General features: G+C 39.1%; 1 protein-coding gene across 4 annotated transcripts in view; it reads left to right on the top strand.

Annotated features, from left to right (window-relative positions):
* The window catches only part of LOC147899401 (uncharacterized), a 63969-nt gene extending 61813 nt beyond the window's left edge, over positions 1 to 2156 (top strand). For all 4 annotated transcript variants that reach the window (XM_087378619.1, XM_087378616.1, XM_087378618.1 and 1 more), the window contains exons 3-4: positions 1490 to 1592; positions 1863 to 2156. In XM_087378619.1, coding sequence (XP_087234745.1) covers positions 1490 to 1592; positions 1863 to 1933 — 174 coding nt within the window. In that variant the 3' untranslated portion in view covers positions 1934 to 2156. The remainder of the gene's footprint in view (positions 1 to 1489; positions 1593 to 1862) is intronic.
* Positions 2157 to 14437: the final 12281 nt, after the last annotated feature.

Raw genomic sequence — 14437 nt, 5'->3', positions numbered from 1 at the left:
TATCCCACTAGCATAAGTGTACTGCAAGAGGAGTGAAGGACATGACTCCATAAGTTGCTTGGTCAGCCAGGAAGCCAAGTGTTTTGCACTTGAATATGTTCAAGAGCTTAGGTAGAAGCTGGATGACAAGGCAAGGAAATGCATTTTCATTGAGCAAAGCAAAGGGTACAGGCTGGATAGCTTGAGACATGCAAATCATTACGAGTAGGGATGCTATCTTCAGAGAGAAGAAAAGCCATTACTGTTGTGGCACTAAAAGGAAGTCAGTTACCTTACAGCTGCTGAGGGAGATTTCTAACGTAGCTCTCACGAGTCATGATGCAGATGTTGGATGAAGATGAGCCTCAACATTTACTCAGACTGATGAGCATAATCGAAAATCTGTAAGTGGATTAGCAAAATGTGAGCTACTTTTTGATACCCTTCTGCTTTAGTGCTAGCCTTTGTTATGACTGAGTCTGCTGTTCAATGTTGTCAGAGAGTCACTACAAAGGCCTTTATGTCGATGGATACTCATGTGGGTGTGGGTATGGGTGTGCGGATATGTGTGTATGTGTGAGTCTCTGGTCTTGTACAACTTTATGCTTTTGAGGACATTTTACAAATTCTGTAACAGCTGATCGTGGGTGGTGGTTTGCTCTGGAATTTGTTAGAGAGAGTGAAGGGATCTGTGGAGTTGACTCGTGCTTGAACAAGCCAGTAGTATGAAGCTAGAAGCCACTTGAGTCTCTTGGGAGGTCCCCGGTGGTTTGTTGCTGTAATTTTATGCAGAGGGTAACCATGGAGTCTCTCGTGCCAGAGCACTCCAACAGCACAGAGCTTCAAAGCAGTTCAGTTCTTGCAAGGTTGGAGTTTTGAGACTTCTCCTGGCACTCTTGTATCCTAGCCTTCCTCTTCTCTTTTCCCCTGGCGCTCTCTCCCTTCGTCCAAAACTCTTCTCTCTTTTCCCATCCTCGTCTTGGGTCTCCTTTGGCCTTCTTCTTTCCTCCAATATCTCCAGTTCCCCTTCTTGGATCCATGCTCTCCAAAATTCAGTTTCCATCTTAGCCATGTCGAGTTGCCCATTGTAGATGGTTTCTACTGTCTTGTTTGTCTTTGGAATTACACTTCCATGTGATAACACATTGGGAAGTCTGTAGCTTCTTTCACCAGCAGGCTAAAGATTTCATGGGATGTCAATTGTCCACTCATTTGTTCTTTATACAGGTCACACAGGATGGTGGACATACTTTTATCTTGAATTCAGGTTTTGTACATTATCACCTCAGGTTGAGCATTGGATCCTTGGTGGACTTAGTTGGTATAGGCATCTTCTTTTTATTTTAAAGGGGTTCTAAGTATGGTCTCACACACATCCCCTTGGTTGTATAGTCTATCTTATGATTGGACGTCTGCTTGTTTGCTATATTCACGTGTTCTTGAAAACTAATGTATTATTTGCTTCTTCGAAAATGTTATTCAAAGGTAAACAGCCATGTCTGTGATGTAGGATCTAGTTGTGAGCATCAAGGAGTTGGCAATGGAGCGTTTGGCCACTACTGGAGTCAAATGCTTAGAAGAAATTCTACCTGTGACAGCTTTACGAGCCATAGGTTTGTTATTTATACTAATGATACCCAGATCGACATCCTTTTGTCTGCTTTCTGCTATAAATCTCAGAGTCAGCCTGCCTCCCCAGAAAGAAATGAATGTTCTCTTTAACTCTTTGTTTATACTTAACCCGCACTCGTAGTGAAAAGGGTGACCCGATCTCACTTGATTGAAAGTACCGTCTCTTTCTCCAAATCTAGATCTGAAACGCATCAGGCCACACATGCTTTGATTATTTTATGTGCGTACTGAAGCCATACTCCATCAAGCAGGAGGTATCTTGGAAGAGCTGATTAGGGACCGCACAAGAAAGCTGGCTTTGGTGCAAGACAAATTCGTCTAGCTGGATCAAAAAACTGGGAATAGCACTTGAAGTCAATACAATCAAGAGAGGATGGCACGTCGTTAGCAAAAACCAGCTCATGATGCAAGAGGCAAGAGAGAGCGCATTCTCTCTATGTATTGTGGTAATGGGGTATGATTTGTCACTGGTACTACTATCTGAATCAAGCTACATCCTTGATTATCAATTTGTCATATGCATTAGTTTGCCACCTCCAATGTTGATCGAGTATGGTTTTTGCTTGCCTTCAATGTGGAAAAAAGGAAGCAATTCTTTAATTTTTTCTGGACTTGCTTTGATATTGAATCTTCTATACCATTGAAGCTTGGTGATTAGCATGTATGTTTGTTTGGCTGATTGTGTACGGCTAACCCCTGAGGAGCATGTTGTTTGGTGTGGAGTGTGTATTCTCCAATGCATATATAGATAGGGTTTTATAAAGTTTGCCATAATGCTAAATCACAAATGCACAAGGTCATCTCAATATGTTGCCAGCCAGTCTCTTTGTAAGCCACCTTTGTAATGCAGCATGCCATTTTTGGAGTTATAAACATTTATGAAGAGACCATCCAAATATTTTCGCTGAGGAGCTACCGAAATCTTTTCTCAATCTAAAGAGAGCCTTTTTCATAAATCTACTGCTGAACGTCTTCATCGAGATATAGGCATAAACTTCCTATAGAGAGCTCATGATTTGAAAAAATCCTGAGATTCTTATCAAAATTCTTAGTCCTTGGTTTTCATAATGAACCTGAATTCTTTGTTAAGTTATAGCTTTGGAAAGCTTCGAAGTACTCTTTAAAATGCAAAATGACATGCAAGCTGCAAGCTACATGTCTGTTTGGTTATTAACCACTGTGAGTTTATCAATAGCGTTGCTCAAATGATGTATTTGCCTACTTTCCACAAACACGTGACAGAATCATACTTTATAAGTATATTCCATAAATAACTTGTAATACAAAGCTCGACATAGAAGGTGGTGCACCATGATAGACAAACAGTGCATGACAACAATAGGGTTAATAATTTCGACGTGTAAGTGCAAGTATATTAGTTACAGAAGTGTACTTCCAAGAGAGATTTATTTTGAAGTACACATGCGTCAAATAATAATCACACTTACTGTTCGTACATATGATTATGAATAATGGTTGATGTGTTGTGTAGTTAAGATGGAATGCCTTTTTCTACGTTGATATCTGACAGGATATAAAGCTATCTCAAACTATGAGCTTAAGATTACTACCTTGCTAGTGCTTGAGACCTGGAATTACAAACAAAAAATATTTCCTTAACAGGGTGTAGAAATAAAGTGCAACTGTCAAGGCCTCGGGACTTTGTCAAGGTGCTAATGACATTAGCGTATACCATAACTGGTAGATTCAAGTTAAATATAACAGAGCATCCAAAAGGTAAACATCAACATGCACCATAACTTTGCATATTCAAGCAAATACAAGTAAAGTATCGAAAGAACAACAAATGGTTGAGTCTTTCTTTTTAATCATAACAAAATAACAAAAGCCAAATATCTATGCCCCAAGTACTTGTACTAGATCAAAATATTACAGTAAGTCTATATTGCAATCAATTTCCTCAATTGGCCACATGAAATTGTGAGGATCAATGTTCCTTGCCTTATTCTCTTGGAGTTCTCTTTCTCTACATCCAAGTCAAAACTACAATTCATTGAAGCCTCCTAACTTTGTGTTGTGTCCCTCCATTGAAATATGGTGTGAATGCTCAATGTTGTAATTTGATTGCACAAATCAACTCACTAATCTTCATTTGTTAGGTCCTTTAGTTGGCAATGTATAGCTAATATGTCGTTTCTTTGCTCATTCTTTGCTACAATGACTTGCTTGAAGGCATCCAGTAAAGTGCCATCCAACTCAAGTTTTCAAATCATTCTATCATCCATATGTGAGACAACTAATATCACTTCCCTTTGCACATAGGCAACTACCGTCTTCCATTTCCTCGTGTCATTTTTAGTTTCCATGCCTACACATGGATCACTGAACATGCCCAAAGACTTGGGAAAATCGTTTTATCTTGTAAGAAAGAAAATATGCATCTATAACATAGCACAAGCATGGATAACATGAGAAGCAATGCCACAAACAATCATAAAGACGAGAAAGTTACATAAATTTGGCTTATAATTACAGAATGCACTCAATTGGCTTGAGAAAATCCTAAACAGTACCTACTAGCAAATTAATCAAACCGTACTTGTAGATTTAAATCAAAGCACTAATGCAATACACAAGCATATACATGGAAAACTTATGCAAATTCATTTTATAATCACAAAGAAATGTCCCTCCAAAATTCTCTTTCTCATACAAACCTATGCATGCAACATCACAAAGACTCATTCCAATGGTTACGATGAGTGAAACCCTATACTTGCATATATAATGTGACAAAATCATACACATGGAAAAGTTATAAAAATTCATTCTATAATCACAAAGGAATGCCTCTCCCAAAAATTCCCTTTCTCATGTGAGCTTATGCACCCACACCACATACACAAGAATGCATTACAAAGAGTCATTGCAAAAGTCAAGGTGAGGTACTACAAGTGCTTGTAAATGTTTTCATAGTTAAAAAGTTGCCTTGTTTGACATACCTAGTGCTGCAAAAGAGCCTAGATTTTTGCTTAGGCACATGCAGAACAAGCTCGTTTTGAGCATTCGTAAAAGTTGGTGCTCCCCACCATGCATACTTATCACTAATATCTATTGTCTTCACAACCCCAAGGTAGGACATCGTTGCCATCACAGGTATATACTTCTTGGAAATGACGGTACCCCACGAGAGGCACCCAACACTCAAAGAAAAGTCACTTAGCCTTACAGTTGTAACTAAAGAGAGGGTAGCCCTGAACCATATGCTCAACTATATCAAATGCTATTCCCTCAAAATGCCCACTAAGTGCATGGCAAATACCCACAAGTCCAGGCAAGAACTGAGACAAATTGCATACAGTGCCTAGCAAACCCTTATGGCTCTCAATTTAAATTGCTTAATCTCATGTCATTTGGTTAAGTCTTGATTGCAATGTTCCATAAAGCGTTTGCCATGCCATGAGTTTTGGGTTCCTTGAGCCTTGAGCGCACTCACACATTCAACTTAATACTTTGCATGCATATTCCATGTAGCATCTGATCAAACCCTTAGTGCATACACACGTTCCAACCAACACTCCACATGCAAATTTCATGTGCCATTTGAGAAAACCCTTTTAGAAATACTCCAAAGTATAGAAAACATACATGAAATTTTCTAAGCAAATCTATAGAAGAGTACTTATCTCTCTCACTAAAATAATGTGCCATTTGAGCCAAGTCTTATAGGAATACTCTAAATTTTACTTCAAATAAATTAGCTCCATGTCACTTAGTTAAGTTCTGGTTGCAATGTTTTGCAATGTGTTTATGTATTGCGAGTATTTGTTTCTTTTTGCCTTGGTTGCATGCATATGTTCAAATAGATATTTCGCATGCATATTCAATGTACCATCTGAGCAAACCCTTTCAAGAATACTCCAAAGCACAAAGCATATGGTCTAACCTATACATCAGCGCACACATGCACACACACACATACATGTTCAAATCAATGCTGTACATGCAAATCCCATGTGCCATTTGAGAAAACCCTTGTAGGGATACTCAAAGCACGATAAACATACATGCAACATTGTAGATGACTCCTCACAAGAATATTCGTGAAAGCAAAGAGAGTGTACATGTAATCTTTACATCATATGCACCCACTCAAATTAACACCCCACTCACAAATTCCATTTATGGTCAACATTGCCGTCACCCTAACAAAGATGCATTCCCCACCATGCCATAATCCAACTTGTAATTCAAAAATCAACACCAATTGCAAATGGGGTAAGTCATACATTACTCATTATTTGGTACACAGTCTCCATATTTTTTAAATTTTAATTGCAATTCAATTTATCTCTTTGGTAGTTCTCCTACTGCAAGAATACCAAAGACATCATTGCAACAGAGGCAAATAGGACAAATCCCTAAAATTTCACTAAACCAATGTCCAAAAACAACTGCTCCCAAAGATCTAAGTGCCAAATTGTGGTCCTGTACAACACTACAAGTGCATGTACTTGAAGTAATCCCCTAGGCAGGAGAGCCCAATGTAACCAAGAATAGAACAAAAACAGCCCAATGTAAGCAAGAATACTACAAAAGCGGTTCCAAAAGAGCGTAAAAATAAGGATAAAACCTTACTAGGAAAATCTAGGGTGATATGTAACCCAAATGCAATCAGATGAACGAGTGACAATCAACAACTTTGAGGTTAAATCTGAACAAAAATTCAAACTTGATGGCTAGTCTTTAATCTAAAAAATGTCAAGCTAAATGAGTACACATGTGGCAACAAATCCCAGAGCAGCTTCAAGCAAGAAATAAACTCACACACACACACACACACACACACACACACACACACACACACACACATTTTTGGTGAAACCACTGTATTTATATCAAGAAAAGTTTTTACAATGAGAATAGTCTAAAGAAAAGACTATTCTAAAAAATCAAAAGCAATGGGAAAACACCTCTAAAGATGATACATCCAAGTCATCATGATGACAAGCATCTTACAAAGATTGCCGTAACGATGCTCTAAAAAACCCATAAGATTGGAGCAATGGCTGCCCCAAGAACACCTGATTCCTCTGCTTCCAAATGGTCCATAGTGCCTAGAATCTGGCCCAATGAAAAAAGAGAGAGTATTGGGCCTATATTGTAGTAAGCCTACCAAAGATCCAAAAATATTTCCCAAAACGATGACCAAGGAAACGTAGTCGAAGACAGTGAGAACTATGGTCCAAGAGATCTCTGGGCTGAGGACAAAGCCATAAAAGATGTGGAACAGTCTCAGAAGAACTAAAACACCTTAGGCAATGAGGATTTGTAATCTTGCGCTTAGCCAAATAACACCCACTGAAAAAACACCCACCAAACATCTCCAAAGAAACAATCTTTGCTGTAATGGCAGTTTATTTCTCCATAATTATTGAATATTTGACTTCCACTAGGAAAGAGATTTATGCAAATGCCATAGAGTATTCCCATGCTGAGCAATCCATGGAGAAGGCAAAATCAACCTATAAACTTTCATAGAAGTAATAGCCTGCAAAGAAAGTGGGCGTAAGCCTTTGGAGTAGCAGATATGAGGTGCCAATCTTGAAGTCTATGAGATTCATTAGATGGAGGAATTGGGAGAAGGGGCTGCAATAGATCACTTATTTCCTCCATATGGATCAATGATGCATACCAAGAGGAAAATGACGATAGGCATCCGAAAAGGATAATATATTCCCTTCAACATCCTCGACATCTGAAACTGAATGTTTAAAAGTATATTAAGACCCCCATGCATCCTGAGAGAACATACATAAGGCATTCTTAATAGCCTTAAACCCTTCCTGCAAGATTTTGTCGTCCAAAAAAGCTCTATCATATGCGACATGAAAGCATTGATGTCTTTTGAATTCCAATGTAAAAGCAGCTGATAGAATTGAACATGAGCCATAACAATGGATTGTACAATTTTGAGGCGAACATACAAAGGCCATGTAGATAATTTCCAGTAATCCAATTTCTAATAAAGCTTCTCAGATATCAATACCATTTGCTATTTAATAGTAATATTCCATCCCACAATTCCATCCCACAGGATAGCCCAAATGCCTGACAATCTAATCAAGAGGCAAAATTTGACTAGGCCAAAGAAACAAGTGCCAATCGTAAACTTTCAAGGGCAAAAGCTTAGATTTGTCAAAATCAATATGCAGACTAGTAGCCAATCCAAAATCAGAAAGAGTACTCATGAGAAGCCTAAGTTCAACAGGAGTATTTTGGGGCATGAAAAAAGAGTCAAGCATATGCCTGTGCCAACAAAGATTGAGCTTTAGGTAGTTGAAGGGCAACCTTGCCGTGCACACACACACACACACACTTACTATTCTTCTTTTTCTTTTGCATCCATTTAATTCCTTAATTTTTTGTTTTCCTATTTTTTCTAATTCCTTTTCCTTCTATCTCACAAACACTCCCTAATTTTTCCTTATTCCTTCTTTTAAAAAAAATAAAAATAAAATAAAATTCTTTCTTAAAGCTCTCTCTCTCTCTCTCACCCCCATATCTTTAACCAATTTTCTCCTATTTTCTTCCCTATTTTTCCCTCTTCCTTCCCCATAATTTTTCCTAATTTCACTTGATTTTTCCCCAATTATTTTTATTAATTTTTTAAAACTAACTTTTAAAATCCTTTTTTATTTTTTTCAAATTCTCTCTAGGCTCCTTTTTTTACACCTTTAAAGTCTACATTAAGTTGTTTAAGTATGTGTTTAAGCCACTATTTTATTGTGACCCTAATAACAAGGGAGGGGTGTTTATGACACCTGTCTTCCCAATTAAAGTTAAGCTGGTTCTTACACCATGTTTTCTTGTTGGATGGTGGCAAGTATGCAGACTCTCCTCTTCAAAAAAAAAAGATGCTTATCAAGACTTCACCAAGCTCCAATTTTTTTTGCAAAAACATTGTCATTTCTTATCAAAGCTCTTATATACTTTTTATGCAATTCCGTAGGTGCTTTACCTACATACTTAAACTCTTCCTTACTTCTATAATGTTCTCTTTCTATCCTTTACCCTGACTCTTTTGTCCTTGGCAAACAGAACCCTTGAGGTTGAATTTTGCACATATTACGTTCTCTGTTTGGTATTGGATACATAGCATGTAGACCACCTAGGGCCTTGACACTTGCAGGAATACAAATGAATAGCTCAAGAGCTGCCATGTGGGCAGCAACATGGCTACAGCATTGGCAACATATTGGTTGGTTCTAGCAGCACATGGGCTGAAATTTGGCTAGCACAAGACACATGAATAAGCCCATATGTGAGGCTGCTATAGGGACTAACAAAAGCCAGGTAATGCAACGCTTTGCTGCAAGTAGTGTGCTACTTATGCACATGCCAATAGAAGCGGGGTCTTGAGTCTTGGTGGACCTGGGTAGGTATTTTTCTTCGAGGTTTAATGTGAGACATTAGCCTCCATTATTTTCCCAGCATGGTTGAGGTAATGTTAAAAGAAACTCAAAGTAAGGAGGGCAAGGAACCATGAAGGTTTCTAGGAAGACTTTCTCGTATGTGGGCCGTGGGGTCCTTGATTTCCACAATTGTGGACTTTCCTTAATTTCCACAAGAATGGGTGAGATATAATGAGGAGGGGATACAATAATGTCCTGCCCTTCCTTTCAGTAATATAAGCTTGTTGTTTACTATCTTTTGATGAACTTAACCCTGAGATTTCTGAAACTCCCTAGATAGTCTTGATCATCGGAAGGGACTAAAAGTTTGAAAGTCTTAGAATCAAAATGGGAATTAAAGTTCAAATTGGATTTGGTCCTTCATTCATTGATTATGTTTGATCATGTTTAACTCCCACTTGGGTATACAAAAGGAAAAGTTGATCTCGTTTAGTCTCATTTGTTGTTTTCTTTGTATTGGTGACAGGGATAACAACTGCCACCACTTATGATCGGAACACCATTACTGGATAATGGTTTTGTTATACATTTCTATGTTGATATAGTAGATGATTGATAAAATTGTACTCCTTTCGGGGTCCATGTGCCACAGAAACTTGTTTGATTTATTGGGTACTCTATCATTCAAATAATGGATGTTATGCATGTCATAATCCTTATCCATTTCAAGGAAAAGTGATGATTATGAATGAGTTGCCTTGGGGTGCCAGTCCAATGACTTTAGTAGTACTATGATAGTAGGACACACACACACACACACACCTGTGCACACATGCATGCATACACACACGTGCACACGTGCACACCCACGCACGCACAAATACATATATGCAAATTCTTGAATTGATACCCTACTATAGGACAACTGATATACAATATAATGATGGATTGATTTTCTTTGCCAAGGATTCTTCTCTCCCATTCGATTCCTCTTGTCTTTCCTCTCATCCCCTTCCCAATGATGTCATTGTTCTCCCTTGCATGTTGTCTTATTGTTGAATATCATGCCTCTTTCATTTCCCCTCTTTTGTTTGTAAGCACACTTGCCCTCTTCTTTAAGCTTGTACCCCACACTCCTATGTTAAGATTGTATTATCCTCCATGCTACTAGTTATTACAACCCTACAAGTAGCATTTGATTGTGATTCATCCCTTGACTCCATGTCATGCAAGATGTGTGGATGGCACAATCATGGCATGGTGGCTATTTTGTATGCCATCTATCATCTCTAAAGCAATATAATGATGGCATTGTAGCTCCAACACATTCTCTAATTACTCCATTCATCCCATTAAAAAAAATCACAACACGGGCCAAGTTTAAACATTGCTTAATGAGAATAGTTGAAGTCAAGAATGATAACAACAAAGATTAGTTAAAATCAAGGATGCATGCAAAGTGATGCATAACCTACGAGAGAGACATTTATGTTATCTTCTCTAATGTTGAGGAGTGCCAAAGTCTTGGAGTACTCTCCAATTGTGACTTCTAGTTCAATCTTTTGCTTTAAATCTAGAGAGGTTCTTGCTAGTAAAGATTTCAATTCCATGTCAACTCTAGCCATTTCTAATATAATCTCTTTGACAAGTTGATGTACAGATTTTCTACTCATATTGCTATGCCTAAGGAGATTCTTCACCTCTTTGATTCCATTTTTCTAGCTTTTAAATCTGTGTGGCCACATGATCAACTAGACATGACCATTTGCTATGCATTCTTGGTAGCCACGTGGCATAAAAACTGTCATGTCCATGCTTCCTTTGCCATGCCTATTAGATGTGCTTGTGGACATAGGCATTGCTTTAACCTTACACTTATAGGCATAATGTTGTCTCATAAAGACTCATCATTTTTGTTTCATCACTTACTACCAACATGTTTCCTATGCAAGGAATACATGCCTTCAGTGTACTTCATGTAGCAACTGTCAAAATAGCCACTCTTTTCAAGCCATCAATATGTTGCTCAATGAAAACAACCCATGAAAATACCTCGGACATGCCTTCCTCAATCACCACCAATATAAATTTCTTTGCATACACCCTCACAAGTGTCACTTTTATCTCCATATTGATCAGCCATTGCTTTTGGCATACTTTATTATTGTAGGTCAGGCATCTGACCCTTCCAACTCTTACAAGTGCGACTCTATAGTAGCCACGGAGACCATCCTTGCCAAGCCTCAAAGGCTGCACACCATTGCACAAAATTGAAGAGGCTGAGATACCATTGAGGTTGTGGTAGTTGGATCATCGCCACTATCTAGATGAGACTTTGAATGCCTATGCACACGTTGTGGATGATTTGGTTCCGAGCATCAAGTCAACACTGAGTCTCCAGCAATTGCTATACTAGGGTGTGTCTATTTGATTCAGCTTCAAATTTCCCATGTGTAGGTTCTCCATCTCCATGTGCATTTGCCCCTTCTCTGCCATTAAGTTCATGATTGAGATTTAGGCCACCATGACCAAAAGTTCATAGCATTGCAGGGGTTGGACCTGGTGAGGTTTGGACCGAAGGTGGCTTTAGAGGTCAGCTTTTCAGAGTGGGAGGGGAATTAGATGCTATGTCGAAAGGACCTGGGGTTTCTATATTCTAGCTCCTTAAAGTTTTGAGGTGGGCACGCACAGCGTTGAGTTGCTAGTAGAGGTTGTCGATGTGTTTTTGTTTGTCTTCTGCCACCTCCTCAATATCCTATCATCTCATATAGGAACTTAGCACAACTGAGGCTGCTAAACTGTCACGCATTGCTCATGCCTCAACCCATTTGGTATAGTAATATGTGGTCACCAAATTATACCGGTTCTTGTTGGACAGCTTGTCTAAGAAAGTTTAACCACCATTTTCGAAGTGATTAAAGGAGAAGGATGGGATTGTGCGTCATTTGATATTGGATCCTTGGTTGCCCTGATCACTGGTAGGTGTCGCATTGTTTGGCATGCTTGTCAAAATTGTCGGGCCATTGTTGGCAACCAGGGCCTACTTGTAATACTTTCTAACCGGTTACTCCAATGAAATGTCCCAGCTAACATGCCTCCATGGGCTTCTCACAAGATAGCTTCTTTCCATGCAAGGGCACATAGTGGCAAAGTACCACGTTGGGATCTAAGTAATAGAGTTATCATGGAATGATTTGGGAGTTTTGACTGTAGAGGGCTAGCCATTTGCATTGGTCTCTAGACAAGTGTTTGCCTTAGATGCCACTCTCTGCAAACTGAAACTAGGCAAAATACGTAGAACGTTGACTCGACTTCAAAGAGGTCCACATTCAAGAAATTGTCAGAGAACAAGACTGGCTTTTCTCCACTCTTTAATCAGGACAAATAGTCCCAATTGCCTTCCTTTCTGCTTTTTCTATTCTAGCGTTCTTGAGTGGTGAACACTATTTTTAGGTTCAAATCACTCAAGCACTATAAAAAAAGCATGAGCATGTGAAGTTGACATTTGAGTTTAAAGCGTTTAAGAGAAGAAACTTTCAGAGATGTCAACAAGATATGGGGGTTGTATGGGCAAGGTAAGTATGTGTCTTCTTTTAAACCCAAGTAAAGTGAGTCAAGTTGTCCTCTTTTTCTTACTTGAGAATGTTTTTCTTAGATGTTAAACATTTTGGACCCTCAGCATGCCCACCTGACCAAACCAATGTCTTTTTATCTTCAACCCTTTAGACAGTACCCATTGTTAGTGAAGCATAAAGTAATGCTCCACCAGCACCACTGTTTATAAATATGATCCACATAGACAAGACCATATGATGCCTTAGTTGCTTTATTAGCCTCCAACAATGACAACCATAGAATCTTTGTCTCCACTGGGGCATCATGAAGTGCCAACGTATTCAACTTCTCCAAAGTTGCAAAGCTTTTTGAACCCCAATCGTGGGCCAGAACCTTTGCCCGCCATGGATCCTAGCCCAATCCCCAACCCATTCCTCCACTTTTGATCCATCATAAGCCTAGTTCCCTTTGAGACATTATACTATTACGTTGCTATTTGACATGCATGGCCATGTGTGAAGTAATTACTTTAGCGTAGTAGTAAAAGAGTATTACTAATTAAATATCTAAAAATGACAATTCAATTTCAAATGTGTGTGATTTCAACTCATTGTATCTTATCAATGCTTACAAGCACAAAAAGCGTGGTGGGTTAACATGGTTAGACCCATATGCATATTGAAGGAACATAGTGGTAGGGAGAGAAGCAAGCTAACACTAGGAATGGGAAGGAAAGATAGCAACCTGATAGCAAACATAATAAAATGGAAATGAAATGAAAGCAATGAACAAATACTCACATGTAGACCAAAGTAGCTTGTACTTGAATGAGTTGAGTGATTTGACAAGTGACATGTACAATGCCTTTATAGGATAGGCACACACACACACAATACCTAATGTATATGGGATAACTCCCAATACTATAAAACTCACACTAGGACTCACTAGAACAAACCAAAGATGACTCAACTTGACTCCATTTCCTAACACCCCCTCATGGAGGAAAGGCTAGTGACTACTCAAATGGAACCAAGGACAGAACATGACAATGACGATCATTAGACTATGCAATGACAGTCTAGAACTAGACATGGCTACCATGCTAACTCAGAGGCAAGTGATCATGGCTCAGAGGCTAGTGAGCATGGTATAGACTCAGAGGCTCACCTAGCATGGCTCAAAAGCTCATCATGCATGGATGCATGACTAACTCAGAGATCTAGGAGACCAATGCACCATCATCCTAGAACTCACATGCCAAGCTTGATAAATAGACCTATCAAAGCCAAGAACATGGCTCTTGACTCCACGGCCTACTAAGGGATATGGATCCACACGCCATAGAAAACGCATACATCATTTTAGGAGGACTATCCAAGGCAGAGAAGCTTTATTGACTCAACACACATGATTTATTGCATTCATCCCCAAGGCAAGAGTACCCAAATACAACATGCTTATAAAACAAATGGATCATTATCTCCATTGTCCTCTAGAGGAAGAGAGAGAGTAGTGAGAGCATGAACTTGTGTCAAGGGTCGTCATCTTCATCATCACTAGTGGCAGTTGCAACCCAAATGGCATGGTCCTGAGTTTGCTGTTTGGCAAGCTTCTGGTAGCATTTATCCTTTGTACGACCAAGCTTGTTACAAAAGGTGCACTTGAGAGGCTTGAATGACTTTGTCTTTCCATATGCTGGTGGAGGCCAGGGTTTCCACTTGCTGGTGGAGGCAAGAGCCTCTATAGTATCCGATGAATAGATCGGAGATTCTTTGTTTCGATGATCTTTTTCGAGAAGAAACGGTGCAAGGTCACAGATATTGCATGCATGTCGAAGAGTTGTAGTCCGAAAAGAGCTGCTACACCACTTGTGTTTCCACGAAATACTAGAA

This window comes from Dipteris shenzhenensis, chromosome 8, assembly GCF_047967505.1.
Source record: "Dipteris shenzhenensis isolate YYH24624 ecotype China chromosome 8, Dip_SZ_1.0, whole genome shotgun sequence".
Taxonomy (NCBI): domain Eukaryota; kingdom Viridiplantae; phylum Streptophyta; class Polypodiopsida; order Gleicheniales; family Dipteridaceae; genus Dipteris; species Dipteris shenzhenensis.
Note: the sequence above shows the minus strand (reverse complement) of the source record. Positions and strands in the feature narration are given on the sequence as shown.